Source organism: Micromys minutus, assembly GCF_963924665.1.
Source record: "Micromys minutus genome assembly, chromosome: 16".
Classification (NCBI taxonomy): Eukaryota; Metazoa; Chordata; class Mammalia; order Rodentia; family Muridae; genus Micromys; species Micromys minutus.
Window position 1 is genome coordinate 44,736,022 of NC_137985.1, and position 20,997 is coordinate 44,757,018.

The 20,997-nt window shown below is 39.1% G+C and overlaps 1 protein-coding gene across 1 annotated transcript in view; it reads right to left on the reverse strand.

Moving 5' to 3' along the window:
* Window positions 1-20,997, reverse strand: part of CUL5 (cullin 5) — a 40,196-nt gene that overhangs the window by 11,146 nt on the left and 8,053 nt on the right. The window contains exons 3-12 of the mRNA XM_080930671.1: window positions 18,781-18,880; window positions 14,496-14,672; window positions 12,054-12,195; window positions 10,498-10,643; window positions 10,335-10,415; window positions 7,911-8,004; window positions 6,938-7,068; window positions 6,627-6,734; window positions 5,253-5,317; window positions 2,275-2,407 (exon numbers count right to left, since the gene is read on the reverse strand). Coding sequence (XP_080786797.1) covers window positions 2,275-2,407; window positions 5,253-5,317; window positions 6,627-6,734; window positions 6,938-7,068; window positions 7,911-8,004; window positions 10,335-10,415; window positions 10,498-10,643; window positions 12,054-12,195; window positions 14,496-14,672; window positions 18,781-18,880 — 1,177 coding nt within the window. The remainder of the gene's footprint in view (window positions 1-2,274; window positions 2,408-5,252; window positions 5,318-6,626; window positions 6,735-6,937; window positions 7,069-7,910; window positions 8,005-10,334; window positions 10,416-10,497; window positions 10,644-12,053; window positions 12,196-14,495; window positions 14,673-18,780; window positions 18,881-20,997) is intronic.

Sequence of the window (20,997 nt, forward strand, 5' to 3'; positions counted from 1 at the left end):
CCCATGGGGCACCTCCCAACTGTCTGTAACTACAGTTCAGGAAAAATGACACCCTCACACAGACATGCATGTAAGCAAAATACCAATGCATATAAAAACTTATTTTCATGTATTCCCAGTTATCTGTCTGTCTCTCTCTTACAATCAAACAAAAACTCTATTTTTGTTGTTGTTGTTCTTTAACGAAATCCGACTGTAATCAACTAATGCATCAAAAAAAAAAAAAAAAAAAAAGCCAGGAGGGAGAGGGAAAGGGAGGGGAAGTGACCTCTATAAAGTCCCAGATGTGAGAAGCTTCCTGGACTCAATAGGGATAACTTTAGCTAAAAATGCCCAACAGTGGGGAGAGGGAATCTGAAGAGATCACCTCCAGTAGATAGACAGGACCTCCAGTGGAGGGGCCCAACCCACCCTCAAAATTTTTGACCCTGAACTGATCCTGACTAAAAGAAATACAGGGACAAAAATGGAGCAGAGATTGAAGAAAAGGACATCCAGTTACCGGCCCAACTTGGGATCCATCCCATGGGCAGGCACTAAACCCTGACACTATCACTGATGCCATGTTGTGCTTGCGGACAGGAGCCTAGTTATCATGGCTGTCCTCTGAAAAGCTCTACCAGCAGCTGACTGAGATAGACGCTGATACTTACAGCCAACCATTGGACTGAGGTCGAGGATCGCTATGGAAGAGTTAGGGGAAGGACTGAAAGAGCTTATTGCAATCCCATAGTAAGACCAACAGTATCAACTAACTCAGAACCCTGGGAGCTCCCAAAGACTAAGTCACCAACCAAAGAGCATACATGGGCAGGTCCATAGCCCCCAGCACATATGTAGTAGAGGACTGCCTTGTCTGGATTCAGTGGGATAGAACATGCCTAATCCTGTAGAGACTTGATACCCCAAGGAAGGGGGAAGGAGGAGTAGGGAGCAACATTTCAGAGGCAAAGAGGAGGAGGGATGAAATGAAGAACTCTTGGAGGGGGACCAGAAAGGGGGGACAACATTTGGAATGTAAATAAAGCAATTAATAAAAAAAACTTTAATTAAAAATTAATTTAAAAAAGCCAGGAGATGCATACCTATATTCTAGTACTCAGGAGAAAGAGGCAGGTTGATAATGATAAGGTCAACCAGCAACATTAGAGAGAATCATTCTTAACAACACAGGGCTGGAGATGTAATTAAACAGTATAGTGCCTGTTTAGTGTGTACAAGCCCCAATGCCATCTCTAATACCACACATGCAGGAAAAGGCATGTGCACACATGCAATCTGAATAAATAGATGATATTTTCTTTTCAGGAAGGTATTGAATAAATTTTTTTAAGTATTACTAGATACCTTATGAAGTGTGTTACACTGTAAATCTTTATTATGTTTACAAATAAATACATTTCTAACTGTGTGAAGTCTGCATGTGTGTCTTATGGAGGCCAGAGGTTGACATCTGCCACTTTCCTCTGTTTCTCTGCACCTTATTTTTTTAATATATTTTATGTGTATGAGTGTCCCTCCATGTAAGCCTTTTAGAACTGGAGTTGGTGCTGCAAATCATCTCTCCAGTCCACCTTAAATTTTTAAGACAGGGTTACCCATTGAACCTAGAGCTCACCAGTTCAGCAAGACTGGTTAGTCAGTGAGCCCTGTACTCTACCTGTCTCTGGCACCACATGCTCACCCTCAGGGCTGGGTCACAGTTGCACACCAGCACACAAAGCTTCTGGTGTTTTTATGAATGCAGGGGATCTGAATTCAGGTCCTCATGCATGCGCAGCAAGTACTCTACTCCACTGAGCCATCAATGTAGTTTATGTAAGAACATAAAGTACAGTAAAGAGCTACCTGTCCTTCTCAGAAGGACAGCACTGCCTTGGAAAGGATGATCATACTCCCCTTACTGGCACAACTAAACTTTTACAGAAAAGTGAACATATCCATTTCTGGATGGCACTCTAAAGACACAAGCCGGGCAGGCCGCTCCTGTTCTACACCCCATTTCAATGTTTCACACATATTCACACCTTGGCTAGGTATGCCCCAAAGCTGCATGGTCTATTTCCTTCCTGGTTAGACTTCATGCACTGAGCATGCTATGGGGCTATGTCCTCCCTTGACCTGTGTTCCTATATTAATGTATATAGGTCCCCACATAACTCTGAAATGCCTCCTTTGTTGGAGGACATTGATTTGGATAAATGTTCTCCTTACCTACTACAGAAAATGAACCTTTACTGATAAAAAAAAAAAAGGAATAAAAAATGTACTTACCACTTCTTTAAGCTTTGCTTCAATCTCTTCAGAGGTTAGCTTTTTGCTTAACGGTGTTTTCCTTAACAACATGTCACAGTAATTGGCAAGCAACTCAGGGCATTTTGACTCAGGCTGAGTTTTCAACCCCACTCTAGAAAAGAAAGAACAGCTGTCTTTTACTGCAACACTACAATCACTAAACATCTGCCTGGAAAATAATCTTTGTCTCCACAGCACTGGCGATGGAGAGTTGGCAATGGCACTGTGTGGTCACTTCAATCCAAGCATGAACTGAGCGGCTCGGCCTGTGCACACTCGTGCTGTAGATCTGCCTGCTCATTCCAGTTTTTCTCAGCTGAAGCACGGGCCTGCTTTCAACCACTTACTTTCTCCTCACAAGCCAGTGCCTAAGTAACCTGGACGCTCCTACAACTTTACTCTTAGTGGCAAATTAATTGTGATTGCCAACTTGATTTCACTGAGAAACACAAGTGTTAGTAAAGCATAGTGCTGGGTGTGTCTGTGAGGCTGTTTTCAGTTAGGATTAGTCTCTTGTATCATCTGTTATGGATTCAAACTGTGAAGACTACTGGGCCATGGCCTCCTTCAGGAAGTAGGTCACCAGGTCAGGTGCAGGCATGGGCATCCTTCAAGTCTGTATCTTCCTTGGCCCATTCCTGGTGTCAATATTTCCTATCAGTCATGATGTAAGCTGCTGCTGCTACACCCTCCCTGCCATCATGAGCTGACAAAACACAATAAATCTTTGCTCCTTTCAAATTATTTAACTATTTTTGTTTCCTTGTTTGTTTACTTGTTTGATTTTTTTTTAAATATTTGTTTTTTTTTTGAGTACACTTTCTCTTGTCTTCAGACACTGTCTTTTGTCACCAGAAGAGGGCATCAGATCTCATTACAGATGGTTAAGAGGGCCTCAGATCCTATCACAGATGGTTGTGAGCCACCATGTGGTTGCTGGGAATTGAACTCAGGACCTCTGGAAGGGCAGTCAGTGCTCTTAACCGCTGAGACATCTCTCCAGCCCTGCTTTTATTTTTAAACAGTTTCTCTGTATAGCCTTGTCTGTCCTAGCACTCATTTTATAGACTAGGCTGGCTTCAAATTCAATGATCCTCTCCTGCCTCTGACTCTACAGTGCTCAGATTAAAGGAGTGTTCTTACTGAAGACAGGATCTATAAAGTCTCAAACTCAAGATCCTCCTCCCACTGTACTCCAAGGAGTTCTAAATTAAAGGAACACAATACACACCAAACTTCTATGAAATACTAATTTTCAGCTATAAACTGCAAGAAGGGATGCTGTACCTCAGTCAGATTTATTGGTAGTACAAATTCTTTTAAAGATTTATTTACTTTATGTAAATGAATGCTCTTTCTGTATGTATACCTGCATGGCAGAAGAGAGCATCAGACCCCAGGACAGATATAGTTGCTGGGATTTGAACTCAGGACCTCTGGAAGAGCAGACAGTGATCTTAACCGCTGAGCCATCTCTCCAGCCCCCTAGTAGTCCAAATTCTAAGTTTCCATTATAAGTTTTACTTAGCATGAACCAATTCACTTTATAAAGAGACTTATTTTCCTTTTAACTTACAGTTTAAATTTAGTATATAAAAGTAATGAGTTCCTTTTACTTATTTAATTAATCCCTCTACTTGTATGTGTGTAGGTAATGTGATAGTCAGAGGACAATTTACAGGAGATCGCTCTCATCTACCCTGTGGGGTCTCTAGGTCTGAACTCAGATCGTCTGGCTCGTCATCAGTTGAACCATTCTGTAGGCTCACTAAAGGGCTTTATTTTGACATCTTGTGCATCCCTACCCAGCTCCAACAGATTCCCTCCCTGCTCCAGCGAGTCACTCTCTTCTGCCTTTATGGTCTACGCATTCCCTCACCAATTCGCCTGTTTGCGTCCTTATGAGCTGCAAATCAAACTAGGGCCTATACTTGGTCGACAAATGCTCTATCAAAGAGATCATGTGTTAAAAATGGCAATTCAAAGTTTACACTAAAACCGACTTCCCTCTTTATATCATGATGGTAAAGTAATTTTCTATTCTTTCAGAATAGTAAACTTTTAGTGACTAATAAAGAAAAACCAGGCAGAGATTCTAAAGACTTGGAACAAAAGCTATTTTCTAACTTCCAAAAGAATACTTTGGTACAAGGAGATAAAAGAAAATCTAACAGGTAGCAAAAATTTAAGAATAACAACAAAAGCCAAACAGAGTAAGGTATGCAAACAGCACTTCTGAGATGGAAGGGGGGCTCTGTAGATAAATGTTCTCAGAAGTCAGAGACAAAGCCAGTTGTGGTGGCACATGCCTTTAATCCAAGCAAGGGAAGAGGACTAAGGTTTTTAGTAGCCAAGCTGGTCTGATCTACATAAGTTATGGGCTAGCCAGGACTACAGAGTGAAATAAGTATAAAAGGATATGAAACTTAGAGGTGCCTCAGTGGTTAGGAGCACTGACTGCTCTTCCAAAGGACCCGGATTTGGTTGTCAACACCCAATGGTGGCTCACAAATAGCTCTTACTCTAGTTTTGTGAGACCTGAGGCCGTCTTCTGACTTATATGGATGCTGGGCACACACTCATACACATAAAAACCAAGGGTAAAGGATGCAGCTCAGTTGGTTGATAGTATATTTGCTTATTATACAGAAAGCCCTGGATTCAATTCCCAGCACTGAGTAAACCAGGCACAGTGCATTGAATCTATAATCCCAGCACTCAGAAGTAGAGACAAAGATTAGGAATCGTTCAAGGTCCTCACTGGCTACATATGAGGTTTGAAACCATCCAAGGCTGGAGACCTTGTCTGAAAAACTAAACAAAATAATAACAATTAAGCTTAAAAGCAAGCCCAAGTAAAACCCAATCAGAAAAACAGTGCCCCATGCCCACCCAGTAGCATGTAATATAACTCCCCAAAGTTAATTATTTTTTTAAAAAATAGTTGAAAAGCTTACCCTTTCTGCTTCAAAGGCAATTCAAGTTTAAATATGGTAGCGTCATTAACAACTGCTTTATATGCCTATAAAAAATAGAAATGGAATAAGATTTAATATTTAAAATATAGAACTGCAGGCTCAATGATACAAGTCCATCTGAGTCATATTTCTCAGACTTCTCATTCATTCTGTGCTGGAAGTGCATGAAGACTGCAGAGACGCACAGCATTGAGTCACTCCAGCTCTACTCTCCTGGCACACCTTGCCTCAGTGCACTTCTTTTTTTCTGCCTCAGTAATTTTTTAAAAATGAAACTATTACTATTGGCGTAGGGTGGGCACAAGATGTGCCATGTGCGTGTGTGATGTGGTGTGTGGCTCTCCTCTACTTTTAAGTGTTCTAGAGAAAAGACAACATGGCATGATTCATCATCCTCTAAGCTACCCCACTGAGCCCCTTTCCCAGGGGCTGTTTCAAATATTCCAGCACATTCCTTGTCACAATGTAACCACCATCATTCTATCTTCCAGTATTCTCCAGTGAGGTGGTAACCTTCACTTGCCCTTGGCCAACTTCCTAAACATTCTGTTCCACATCCTTTCTCCTAAATCTTCCAGCATTTTCTTCCCAGTGTCCATCCTCCACAAATGTTCTCCCATTTCCCTGAGACACCTGTGATGCAATGTTAATGTTCCTGTGAACAACAAAGAACTCTCACAGGAGCTCCACATGAAAGACAGAGGTAGCCCAACAGGGAAAGGCAGTTGCTACTAAGCCTGATGCTCTCATTACTCAAATACAGCTCAGCATACACACATCCTCTCTTACCCACCCCCACCAAAATAAATAAATAATATATATTGAAGAATTAAGTATCAGTCATAAAGTGGTGGGTGTATGCTTTTACTCCCAGTGCTCAGAGGCAGAGACAGGTAGATATCTGAGTTCCAGACCAGCCTGTTTACAGAGTGAGTTCCAAGTCAGCCATAACTACACAGAAAAACCCTGTCTAAAACCAAAACAGAACATTGGAAGAAAGGAGGGAGGGAGGGAGGGAGGGAAGGAGGGAGGGAGGGAGGGAGGGAGGGAGGGAGGGAGGGATATACTATGCTTAGGATGAGCTGTGGAGAGCAGCAGTGTAGCAAAGCAGGTATTAAAGGGAGAATGAATAAAAACTCAACCAGCAGGATCCTTTAAAACACAGGATAACATCCCTGGAAAAACTAAGGAGGGAGAAGCTTCCTGGTTGAATCCTAGTTCACAATGACTCAGGGAGAAAGACTAGACCAACTGTAATAGAGTGTGCGCTACAGAAAACCAGTTCCCATCTTAATGCCATTGCTCATTAAGTCAATGGTAACATGTTGGCTTTCACACAAAGACAAACATCACCTTATCTCTTGCAGTAAGGAAACGAGGATCATCCTGAAAAGCTTCTTTGACCAGTTTGCTGAATCTATTAAACAGCGTAAGTAATTGCTCCACATACTTCTCAGAGTCCTGGAAACAAAATGTTTTTCCTATTAGCTTTTAAAAGAAAAAAAGGAAATACTATTCTAATAAAAGACTAAGGCTTAAACTTGGAGAAAATTCTTCTTAACAGTCAATCTGAATGATGTTACCAATCACTATTTTGCTGTTTAAATTATTGTAGATGTGACTTTGGAAATATACTCGGCATCACTGCCATTGAAGGGACTTACAGTAGTGATGGTTTCAGCAGCTGCCACCATGTCTGCTAGGCCAGCACTTATGATGTGCTCCTCCAAATCCTTCAACATTGGCTCTATCCCATTAGGAACTTTGTCCATCAGTGAAAACATCAAATGTAACTCTGAAAGGACACAACACACTCATATAATTACTTTATCCATTAAGAATAAATTTCTTTCTTGGTTAATGTCTGTGGCCTTCTGTTTCTTCTTTTGTGATAGGGTCTCACCTTGTAGCCCAGCTGGCCTCGAACTCACAGAGACCCACCCACCTCTAACTCTCAGGATGTGTGGCACTAATGGCAGCTGTCTTCAGTCTTAAGATCCTGAAGAGACTTGAGAGTCTGAAATACTCATAAGTGTCCTGTGGCTATGATTAGTCTGAAATTGAAACAAAGTTTGTTTGTGTTCAAAATAGGGTTTCTCCACGTAGCCCTGGTTGTCCTAGAACTCACTCTATGGTTCAAGCTGGCCTCAAACTCAAGATCTGTCTCCAGGGAGCTCCAGTTAAAGGTGTGCCAGCTCTGCCAGACTTCTCACATGTCATGTTTTAAGTTTTATACTAAAAATTATTTTCTTAGCACCAGTGTGTGTGAGAACATGTGCATATACATGTGTGCAAACCCCTAAACATATCAAAGTCAGACAAGAATCTGGGAGTCTTTCTTGCACTACCTGTGCTTGGAGGCTGAGCTCAGGTCCCCAGGCCAACTGAACTATTTTCTTACTTTATAAAAATATACACCCAACTTTTACATAACTCAAATACCCAGTTCTAGTCTATACTGTATGTCTACAACTTATACTAGCCTTTAAAAGCACAGTTTAGCTTTCAAGGAAAAGAAAGTAAGTGTTGATATATACAGGAGGAAATGCACCTTCATCTATAAGAATGACCCAATAGCAATTAATTCGGTGATGTGCTTAAGACATTTTATTAAATGGTTTGTGAAATTTCACCTACTTTCAGTTTCATTTCGCTTGATCATGCCTTGGCACTCTGCTAAAATAGTCTCTTTAAATGAGGTCACCAGCGCATTTACACAGCACTCCATGAGCTGAAACATAGCAAACAGCTACTGTAAGCTCTACAGCACACTCGTGAGTCAAATCATACTGCTGAACAGAAAAAAGAAAAGTACAGTGATAGTAGACTTTATCTACCTTTATGCAGGATTGCTTTTAATTTATGGATCAATGGATACACCATACTACATTATCAAAGGGGAAAGACCACAGAACCTAGGTCACAAACAAAACAAACTTTGGCTAACTTCTCTTACCTGGTGAAATCTGTATTAGAATTTTAATTCTACATATAATCCAAAAATATATGAACATTCAAAAATAATACACACACAGTTAACAGCCTCTTGCCCAATATGGTAGGAAGTTCTGCCCCACCTGCAAGTGATGTCACCACAGACCGGAGCACACTCACTCAACACCCTTCCTTTAAACACTCATTTCATACTATTGGTGTGAGTGTTTTGCCTGTGTGTATGACTGGTGCCATCAGAGGCCAGGAGATTCCCTGGAACTGAAGTTACAGCTAGTTGTAACTACCTATGAAGGCACTCTGCAAGAACAAACAGTGCTCTTTCTTAATGCTGAGTCTTTGTGCTAAACCCACACCCAACTCTTACCTACCCCAGTGGGACCACATGAAAACCAGGTAAGTTTAAGCATGTGAAGAAACAAAAATTCTGGATTGAACAAGCAAATAAGCTTAAGCTCCAGTCACTTAAATATCTTCTGTTTCAATACATTCTGCACATAAACATGTTGTTATTGGTCATCCAGAATTTTCAGATTCCAAAAATCTAGCCTGTTATATATCAAAATGTTGTAAAGACAGGTTTACATGCTATAACAATTTTTTTAAAGTTATAGAACAGTAACTCCAGATATAGTAGCAAACGCCTTAAATCCCAGCACTTGGAAAACTCAGGCACATGGATCTCTATGAGGTCAAGCCGGTCAGTGCTGCATCATAAGACCCCATCTAAAACCAAGAAAGTCATAAAACAGTACAAAACAAAAATAAGACAAAAGAATATATCACACCTCAGAACAATGATCATTATTCCATAAAACTTTTGTTGCAGACACATACACATAAATTACAAACAATACACATAAACCTATAAGATACTTCATATGTAAATACAGATAAACAGAAAATGTTGATACTTCTTATTGTGGTTTACAAGGAAAATTAAATGGGAGTTCAAATTGAAAAGAATAAGACAATTACATAGGAGTTAGTAACTGCCTCAATGAAAGGAATCTTGTAGATGAGGCAGTTTCTAGCTTGAAACATTCAAACATTCCTAACAAGTATCTTTTATTTGTTTTATGTGTGTGGGTGTTTTGCCTGTACGTCTATCACTCCCGTTCCTGGTGCACAAGGAGGTCTGAAAGAGCATCAGAATCCCTGCAAATGAAGTTATAAATAGCAGCAAGCTGCCTTGTGAGTTCAGGTGAACCTGGGTCCTCTGGAAGACCAACTAGTTTAACAAAAAAAAAAAAAAGATTTATTTATTTTATATATAAGTACACCGTAGCTGTCTTCAGACACACCAGAAGAGGGCATCAGATCTCATTACAGTTATCAGCCACCTCTGGAAGTGCAACAGAGTACTCTCTTCTGATCATGACATACCTGTTTTAAAAACATACAGTGCCCCTGTCTTCTGAGTAAGTCCAAGCCTAGCTACAAATTTCTATAAAACTCTCTATAAACAACCACTAAATTAACCCTCAACTTTTACCTGTTCTTTGCCAGTATCAGAATTACTTTAACTATGAATAATGAACAAGTAACCTTCTACAAGAAAAAACATGTTGAAAGACTCAGTGTTCTATTTGAACAAAGAATAAAATTAGCATGATTATCAATCATGATGGAAGAACTCAAAAAAGTCTTAAGTAAAATCCCACTATGTATAGAACATGTGTTTTTGATGTAAATAAAACAACTTACTTAAGGAGGATGACTAAAGTGGAAATACTGTACACGGCATGCAGTAAAGGCCAGAGTGCACAGTAAGATACCTTTGCAGATGGACTTCTCTCAACTGGGAAGAGTATATAAGAGCAGTGTAGAAGGCTGGAGATGGCTCAGCAGTTATGTCTACTCTTCCAGAGAATTCAGGTTCAATTCCCAACATCTACATGTTGACTTACAACCACAAGTTCCAGATATCTGAGACCATGTGATGTCCAAAGATCCCAGACACAAACAGTGCACACTTACATGCATGCAGGCAAAACATTCAATCACTGAAGTAAGAGGAACACAGGAAGTGATATCATTGGTATATCTGTTGTCCCTGTGCAATGTATCTTTAGGCAGTCCCAAAAAGTACACAATCACATCACTTACTGCTTCAACGGAGTTACATTCTCGTCTTGTTTCTAAGTATCGGAGTGCCCTTTTTTCTTCTTCTTTTAATTTAGCATCTGCCTGTCCAGAAGCAAAATAGCAATCATTTTAAGACTATCAGCAAACTAGTTAAAATTACAAAATGCACTGAATTCTGACTTACATATTTCATGTAATTCTGCACACCATTTTGCTGTAAATATGAGGGTGCCTGTGTTCTATAAAATCTCTCTGTTGAGTCCAAGTATGCCTTCTCAAAATTATCCCTATAGATCTGAAGCTTGTCCTCAGGATTAGAACAAAGATTAACTGAAAAACAGAAAATAAAATTACTTCTATTATTTTTGAGTATTTTAAGAATGGCAGATACATAATATACTGAGGTATGGTTGTATGAGTCAAAAGTTCCAAAGATCATAGCACAAAGCAGTAAACTAACAAATATTATAGTCATGTGGAATATTTTCTTTTTTAAAAGAAAAGAGACTGCCTTCTGAACTGATGATTTTAACTGAATCTGCAGAAATAAACAAGGATTTGCATAGTAAGGATAAGGAAATCAATACCCAGAAGCACAAAGCTCAAGCCTACTGACTAAGCTGCCTAGGAGAAGAGCAGTCTACAGAGACTCAACTCTGCAGTTAGCATGAGAAAGCACTAAAGGGAAGGCCCACAGTGCTTGCTTGCTGTCAAGTCTGATGGTGTGAATTCAATCCCTAAGTCATACATGGTGGAAAGAACTTTAGCCGGCAAGTTGTTCTCTGACCTCCACACACATACAGCGTGGCACACACACATACATACACAGATGAATAAAAAATATATAATTGGAAAAAAGGGAGCTACAGACATAGTCTATTAGCAGAGCTTAGACATAGCACTTATCAGGCCCTAGGTGTACAATTTAAAGAGGCCTAGACCAACAGCAGATGAAATAAAAAGAACACTTTCAATGATAGTAGTGAAAAAAGTCTAAAGACTTAATTCAAACAACCAAAATAGCTGGGATATATAAGCAATGGAAGAAACAAATAAAGTGTTCCATCCACCAAATAAAATTAACAACTACTACAGAAAAAGGACAAAAACAATTTAAAAACTAAAAGTTCATTACTTCAACAAATACACTTACTGAAAATTATTTTGTGTTAGGTATACTAATTCAGTAAAATGAAGCATCAATAAGACCCTTAAGTAAACTATTACACTAAGGAGACACAATTACAGGCTGGAGAGATGGCTCAGTGGTTAAGAGCACTGACTGCTCTTCCAGAGGTCCCGAGTTCAATTCCCAGCAACCACATGGTAACTCACAGCCATCTGTAATGGGATCTGATGCCCTCTTCTGTTATGTCTGAAGACAGCTACTTAATACTCACATACATGAAACAAATCTTAAAAAAAACAAAAACAAAAAACCTGAGAAGGCAGAGAATGTGCACAGAAACCTAAATTCTGAAAACATCTATATAAAACAAAGTTACCTTTTATGAGCTGTAAGTTGAAATTTACAGTTCTCTAGTTTAGAGCACCAGAAAGTTGTTAACCAAGAAGTTAAAAGAGGAAATATGAAAATACATTCGAATTTAGCAGGTTTCTCTGACAGAGTCAGTATCATTTGTATAATGTTAAAATTAAAAAGTATATGATATGGTATAGAAAGTAGGTGGGAGTCTGATCAAACTCGAATATCCTAAGATTTCCAGAATGGGAACATACCATAGGACTCTCGCACTCCTATGACCAGCTGGGAGTCAAACGCTTCCCCTAATCTCTCAGCATGCACCAGCTTCATTGCACTATCCTGGAGTCTGTTCTTTATATTTGAAAAAATCGATTCATTCCATGTATCAAGCATGAGCTAGGAAAGTAAGAAAACATAGCATCATTTTCAGTGATTAGCATCTCAACTACCACACACAAGGTTCAAGACAAATGGGAGAAAAGAAAATCCTATTACTAGATCTGCAGTGTTGGGTCCTTTAGGAAGTCACATATTTCGTAGCCCAATAGTAAAGTACTAGGGCCAACATGATGGCACATACCTTTAATCTAAGCACTCAGAGGCAGAGGCAGGAGGATCTCTTTGAGTTGAGGACACCTTGGTCTACATAGTGAGCTCCAGGACAGCAGGAATATAGAGACTCTGTCTCAAGAATCCAAAAATCAAAAAACTATTTCTTCAAAATAAAATCTGGCTCCTAGCTCTGCTATTTATTTCCTTTCCCATGTGCAAAATACCAATAGCCAAATGTCTAGTGTTCGTTAGAAAAATTAAGTATAGTAATACATAGAAAACTGTGTTTGGGATGCTCACATGTATGTTTGTGTGCTAATTGTCTTAATAAAAATGTGTACATCTTCCTACTACCTGGTTATCAAAAATTATAGAAGCGAGGAATACACACTGGTAAACAAATATTGATGCTCCAGGTCACTTTGTCGGTCAGTTATTAGTGACAGGGAGAGTGGCAACAAAGGTTAGCAATTCTGTAACTCTCACAACACACCCAAGACTGCACTGGGTATTTTCCACATTATCTGTTAACACAATGCCGACAGCCCTGAAGTAGGACCTACTACTTCTCTTTGTATGGTGAGAGTGGGGGCCTAGTAGGCAGCACTAACATGCCCACATCTGAACCCAACAAATACAATCCCAGAAACAATGCTCATCTAAGTCAGTAAGCCTCCCAGCAAATTAAAAACATGCTAAAAATGAAAGGAATAACAAAAAAATACCCAAGATAGTAAGATTATGAGCTAGCATCTTCAAAGACTTTTTGCCTTTGAAAAGAAATGTTTAAAAAGAAGAAAAGAAATGTTTCAATTTGCAGCAAATCCTAGCACTGAAAAACCATGTGTATCTAATTTTACAGTGTCTTCACCTCAAGCAAATTTCAAGAGTGTGGTAGGACGGCAACACCCCCCACACACAGTTCTGCTACTGGTCTGTTAACCTAATCATCAGAGCAGAGTTTTTGAAATGGCAGTTTTTATTTTTCACCTTTTGTTGAGGCTGAAGATGCGGTTCAGTGGTAGAGCTTATGTAGCATATACGTGCTCACACACAGAAGCTCTGTTTCCATTCATTTCTCACTACTAGGTAGGTAACTGGTAAACAGTAATTTTTAAAAATAATCTAGAGTTGACAGAAACCTTGTGACACGCATGACTAGTCTTTGTCCACGGAAGTACAGGTAGTTATCAGGCACAGGTTTCTGACAGAAAGTATGCACTGTATAGAAATAAACACAGCAAAATGGCTGCATCTAGAGAAGATCATCCTGAGTGAGATAACCCAGTCACAAAAGAACAGACATAATATGCAGTCACTGATAGTGGGATGCTAACCCCAGAGGCTTGCACTCCCCCAGAAACAACTCACAGACTGTATGAAGTCCAAGAAATAAACAAAACAAAACAAAACAAAAATATTTACAAAACAAGAAAACTTTAACTATTTCCATGTTACACTTTATTTTACATGTACTTTATGCTCATTGTAACTATTAAGTTTTCAAGGCATACTATAAAACCTTGAAAAAAATCAAGTACTGACTAAAAAATATATTCATATAGCTTTATGTAAAAATTATGTTAAAATCTGAAAAATAAGTACTGACAAAAATGTATAATTTTAAGCAAAAAAATGTTTAAAGTCTGTACATTTATCTTTGTTTTGTAAAATAAAGTTGTTTTAAAAAAAAAAAAGAAAGAAATAAACACAGCATATACCAAACTTAAAACAGCATGAAATAACGATAAAGATGTTAGCTGCTCAGCACAACTAAACCGAAAGTTAGAAGAAATGGGTTTCAAAGAGAAAATGAGTAATTAATTCACAAGATAAAGTACAAAGAAATAATACAAAAGACACTAAAGATAAAAGTAGGAAAAGCTAAAAAGAAAAATTGAGGAGGTTATGTTTGAAAACAGACTTATAGGTTAAGAGGACATACAAAGATAAAGAATGCTAAAGCTAAACTAACGTTTGAGTGCAAGAAAAAGTTTCACAGAAAGGAAAAAAACAAACAAAACAAAACACCTAACAGCTATAACGAGTCTGCACATGAGCAGCAAAGCCTCCATGAATCATAACGAACACCTTCTTCCTAAAGACATTTAGAGCATCAGGAAACAACAGGGTGAGAAACATACCTTTCGAACAATACTGTCTTCCATATTTGATTTTTTATTGCTGCTTTGTTTACCCAATAAAGTCACCTCTAGTTGACAAAAAGGTTTTGGTAAAATATCACACTGTGTGAAGAATTTTCGCCATTCAACAATATATGCCTTGAGCAAGGCTGTGTCATCTTGATGGCTCAGTACGCGCTGGAAAACAAGGACAGCATGCAGTCAAGTAATAATTTTAAAATATGATTTATTGTACAAAGTATCATATTTAAGAGAAACTAAATATATGTCCTAATAAACATTCTGGACATAAATGTTCATAGCAACATTATCCAAAACAGTCAAAAATAGGAAATGTAAACCAGGCATGGAAACATTATCCCAAGTAAAGAATGATCATAAAAGATCAATCAGTTTATGAAATCCAAAAGCAGACAAACTCAGAGGTAGAAAATTCATGTGTAATGGTGAACAGGATTTGAGAAGAGAAGTAACAGGGACTGTCTGCCTATTAAGAGCACAGTGCTTCTTCAGAGGGTGGTGAAAACATTCTACGATTAGTGGTGAGGCTATAAAATAAAGCTCTCTGCCACATACACTTAAGGGAAGTATTTTGTTTCTAAGTTTTTCTTCCTCACTCCTTTTTTGAGGCAGGGTCTCACTATGTATCCCTGGGCTGGCCTGGGACTCACCGTGTGGGGCAGGTTGGCTTCCAACAGACATCAGCCTGTCTCTACCTCCTGACTGCTGGGATTAAAGGTGTGCCCTACCACATCCAGTTAACAGTAAATTTTATGACATGTAAATTATTTCTCTTTGCAAGGATGGAATTGGTGCTGAAGTCATACCTAGAGCTTAAACATGCTAATCAATAGACCGCTTTTTAAAAAAGGTGATCCTTTACTTTCCCACTGCTCACACCGGGCTGATCTCATGGCCAGCTTTAAGCACACTGAATGTTGCCACTGCAATATGACATTTACAAGCCTAGACCTGAATAAATCTTGTAGGCCCCACAAACACCTTCTAGGATATTTTCCTTAAGAATGTGAGATCACTTGTTCAAAGAGAAAAAAAGCACTAAAAAATAGGTATTTAACTATGCTCACCTGGACCACCTGACCCTTATAGACCCAACTACCAATGCATTAATGAACTTGGATGAAATTAGTTAAGGCAAGCCCACATTACTAAACCACATAATTATGAACAAATAAATTAATTGTGTTGTGTTGGTTGGTACAGTTCAGGGTTGCTTGCCTAGTATGTATGAGACCATGGATTCCCCAGAACTGAAAAATAAATCAGTAAAATAAAATGATTAGGTACTTTTTTTAAAATTTATTTTATTTCATGTATATGAGTACACTGTAGCTGTCTCCAGACACACAAGAAAAGAGCATCAGATACCATTACAGACCGTTGTGAGCCACTATGTGGTTTTTTGGGATTTGAACTCAGGACCATCTGGCCAGGTACTCTTTAAAATAAAACAGGCTTGCAAAATGGCAGTAAAGGTACTTGCTATCAAATCAGACAGTCTGAAACAAACATGGTAGAAAAGAGACTGACTCCCACAGGGTGTCCTCTGACTGCCACAGGCATGCCATGATACACAAATGTGTGCATACACAAAAAGCAAATAAAAACAATTTTAAAGAAAAAATTATCAGGCTGGAGAGATGGCTCAGTGGTTAAGGGCACTGACTGCTCTTCCAGAGGTCCTGCGTTCAATTCCCAGCAACCACATGGTGGTTCAAACCATCTGTAATGGGATCTGATGCCCTCTTCTGGTGTGTCTAAAAACAGTAAACTCACATAAAACTTAAAAAAAAAAGAATTTCTAATAATTTCTCATGTCCTATCTACTTTTCTTTTGGCTTATTTTTCAAGACATATATATTACATATACATATTACATATGTATTTGTAACATAATGCCTTCTGGTGCATCTGAAGATGGCTACAGTATGCTCAGATACATGTAATAAAGAAAATAATCTTAAAAAAAACCAAAACAGACAATAAATAAATGAATACATAAATAGCTGGAGAATGAGAAGTTCTGGCCTTGTGGTTTTATTTCTCATTTTCTGTGAAGAAAAGTAATCTGCTCTTCAGCTGCTTCTTAAACCGGTAAGGGACACAATTTATTAGTGATGTCACATTTATTCAGAAACAACACACCATCTTTGCATTCATCTTTCCCCTCCAAAAGATGGTGCTAATAAGAACCAAAGTAATACTCACATAAATAATCAAATGCCTAAGCAAGAGTTGTCTTCATTTCAGCAATACTAAAAACTTATCAAAACCTGAGTGCTGACTTCAGCTCAGTAGCAATAACACAAAATGTAACTCCAGGGTTTTCGATCCTAAAAGAGAAGTATCTGAACTTGAGGGAAAGTTACTTCCCACTCGAAATGAACTTAGTCCTGAGGAAAAGAATCTGCCCTTAAGTTGTATGTACCACTGCAATAATCTATAGTTTCCATTTGGGAAGCACTGGTTCTGCTGAGAGGCCTCCGACTCTTGAGGTCTACAGCACATGGGTATATTCTTGAATTAACCTCCCAAGAATTAAGGTTTTAAACACCTGCCAACATACATAGTTTATATGGTGCTGAAATTTGAACTCAGGTCCTTTTACAAGCTAGTGGTATATCAACTGAAGTATGTGTCCTGCCCTCTTATAGAATCTTTTAATTAAGGATAATGTTCTGTTGACAAGAATATGGGAAAGCTAATGACAATCACTTCATTTCAAAATGTAACAGATACGTCACACGTTTCTATGAAGGCACACTGTGAAGGTTACCGGAAAGCCTGACAACCTGAGTTTCATCCCTGCAGCCCACATACAGGTAGGAGAGATCACTGCAAAGCTGTCTTGAACTCCACATGAACACTACAGCTCCTACTTCACATACACACACACACACACACATACACAATAACAAATGAATAAATCAAAGTATTTCTAAAGTTATTATGAATTTTTAAATTACTTCAGGAACTTCTGTCTTCAAAATCATAAAATATATAGCTTAATGTATTTGTGCATGTTCATGTATGAGCAAGTATTCATGAGTACACATAAACATACATATGTAGGCCAGAAGAGGTTTGGAGGTTTTGTTCCTCAGATGGCACCTACTTTAATTTTCCTTCTTCCTTTCTTTTTCTTTCTCTCTTTCTTCCTTTCTTTCCTCCTCCCCCCTCCCTCTCTCTCTCCCTCCCCTCTCTTCCTTTTGACTAGTTCTCACTAGGCATGGTAGTACACATGTTTAATCCCAGCACCAGCAAGGTAAGCTTGATCTATGTAGTATGTACCAGGACAACCAGGGCTATGTAGAGAAACTCTTGTCCTTAAAAAAAAAAAAGAAAAGAAAAGAAAACAAAAACTAGTTCTCATTGGCATGGTAGGTCGGCTGGCCAGAGAATCCCAGAAATCTTGTCTCCACTCACCCAATGATGAGGTTACAAATAAATGCTATCATGAATGCATTATTATTATTACTATATTCGTTTATTTATGTGGGGGAATGAGTATATCCCCTCAGCATACATATAGAGGTAAGAGGACAACTTTTACCTTGTAGGTCCACCATGTGGGCCCAGATATTAAACTCAAGTTCTGCCATATTTGATGGCAAGTACCTTAATCCACTGAGCTATCTTGCTGGTCCACACTTGACTTTTTCTAATCTTGAGTTCTGAGGACCAAACTCCTATCCTTGTACTTGCAAGCCAAATAGTGTACTAAGTGGACCCCAGCTAGATATGCAGTTTCAATATTTATTTTTAATTATGTATAGTTGTGTATGTACCTGATGTGAAAGTGTCCATATAAATTAGAAACACTGGATTCCTGGAGGCACAGTTACAGGCAGTTTATGAGTGTCTGATATGGGTGCTAGACACCAAACTCCAGTCCTCTGCAAAAGCAGCGTATGTTCTTAACCACTGAGCATCTCTCTAGCACCAGATATTAATTATAATCCAAGGGCTTAGGTATGGTGGCATATACCTTTAACCCTAGCACTACAGGAGTAGAGGTAGGCAGATCTTCAAGTTTGAGGCCAGCTTGGTCTCCAGGGTGATTTCTAGGACAGCCAGAGCTACAGTGAGACCCTGTCTCGAAAACCAACCTACCAAGGCAAACAAAGAAATCTAAGGATGCGGCTATGGACTGCTGATCCAGTCCATGTTTATTTATTAGCCAAGTGTCTAAGGCTCTGGAATTGACACCCAGCACTAATAGAGAAAAAATGTAAAATGAACATGGAAAATACGCAGAACTTACTGCCTGTGCTTGCTTAATAAACTCAAGAATATCTTCTTTTAAAGCCTGATGAATTTTTGATGAGCCTTTATCATCCCAGAGACAGACAGCATGGACATCCCTGTAAAAATAAAGCAGATCAGTAATGAAACAGGCACACAGACAAGCATTCACCTTAAGTTCTAAGTTAATACAGTTTCCAAGGACCACTCTTAAGAACTAAGTACTCTTTGTAACTTTCAAACCAGTAACTTTCTATTATTCCCACTGTTATTGCTTCTCTTTTCTTGTTCTTTTTCAAAATTTTTATTTATTTGCTTTCCTGTTGTTTGTTCAGACAGGGTTTCTCTGTATAGCCCCTGCGGTCATAGAACTTGCTCTTGTAGACCAGGCTGGCCTCAAGCTCAGAGAACCACCTGCCTGCCTCCCCAGGGCTGGCACTGAGGATGTGCGTCATCACCTCCCTCCCAGTTGCTGTCTTTCTTAATTCCCTACTAGTTGTATAGAAATTCATCACAAGCCAGGTGGTAGTAGCACAGGCCAGCACCCAGGAAGCAGAAGCAGGTGGATCTCTGAGTTCCAAGACAGCCAGGGCTACACGAAGAAACCCTGTGTAGAAAAGCAAAACAACAAAACAAACAAAAAACCAAAATCATTACAAAAGTATGTCCCTGTCTCCTAATTTCTATCCCCAAAGTAACTGCTATAATTTGTCTGTTATCCAGGAGTGTGGTGCATTCCTGCAGTACCAGCACTGGGAGGCAGAGGAGGGCCCAGAAAGCCTGCACAGTCAGCCAATGAGCTGATGTAGTGAGCTCCAGGTTTAGTAAGTAAAAGACTTTGTTTACTCCCTTCTACTTTGTCAATCTTTGGCCTCTGCATACACATACATTACACATGGGCACATGCAGGCACATGCATAACACGCATGTACTCATTTGCGCACACGCACGCAGAAACATATCATTTCTGGTGACCAAATTCAGGTCCTTGTGCTTGCACTACAAGAACTGTATCTACTAGATCCTCTTCCTTATCTTAGAAGTTGTGAAATTTGGAGATTTCAACCTGACCAACTCATAAAAACTATATCTTTCTAGTTATGTTGTAATGCTGTATTTCTATTTAAAAGAATGCTGTTCTCACAGCTCTGAATAAATGAAAAAGTTGACATACAGCACCTTGGAAGATGAAAGTGTAGGTAAAAGGAACAACCATTAAGCTGTGCTTTTTCATAACTACTGCTGAAATCTCCCCTTCTCCAGTGACAATGGTCAGCTGATTTTCTAAAGTGCTGTGAGTGCTTCCCACTCAGACACACAGCTCAGACAACTCCTGAGTCTCTCTGTACCTGCTATGAAGAAAACTTGCAAAGGTTACTCACCTTGGTGGTGTGACAGGTAAGCAACACTGAGACTAACACAGGAACAGCCACCTGATGTCAAGGCTTGAGCTAAACTAGCTAGCTGAACTGGGAAGCCCAACGTGGATAGCTTCCCAACAGGTGGACTCATTAGCCTTCACCACCCAACTTATTCGGCTTTGCTTGCAAACAAAAATGTGTCCTCTGGAATGAAATAGACTTGTGTACAATGCCTGGCCTTAGATACTGTAGACCATAGCCCTGGAAGCTTTAGGTACCCTGCCTAAATTAATGTTTCAGGCCTTAGCTATGTTCCTGTTCCTACCTTCCCACACCAGTACTGGGATTAAACCAGGGTCTTGTCCAGGTATTCTATCACTAGACCAAAAGGTATTTTTTTTATAAAAGGGTGTGGGGTGGGGATGCTACAAAATGATTCAGTGATTAGGAAGATTTGTTTGTTACTCTCCCAGAACTGGGTTTTAGTTCTCATCAGCCACAACTGTTCAAGGGATCAGGCATACTTTTCTGGCTTCTACAGGAACCAGGCATACACACTGCGGACTAGTATATATGCAGGCAAAACACTCATAATTAAACAGTTCACATAGAAACTAAAGGAGAAAACCATTTGGCTTTCTAAGGTAAACTTTGTAGTTAATAAGGTTGTACAAACTTGCTACACACACAAATACACACACACACACACACACACACACACACATAAAACAAACAAACAAAAAAGTTGCTACACTGTCTCATAGGGACATTTACTCAATAACTGTTCTCTAGACATTTGAAAGGGCTAAGCAGTAACAAAGCAGACCTGAGATTCAATTCCTCAGAAAATTTTGTTTTTAAGATTAGCCTTAGAC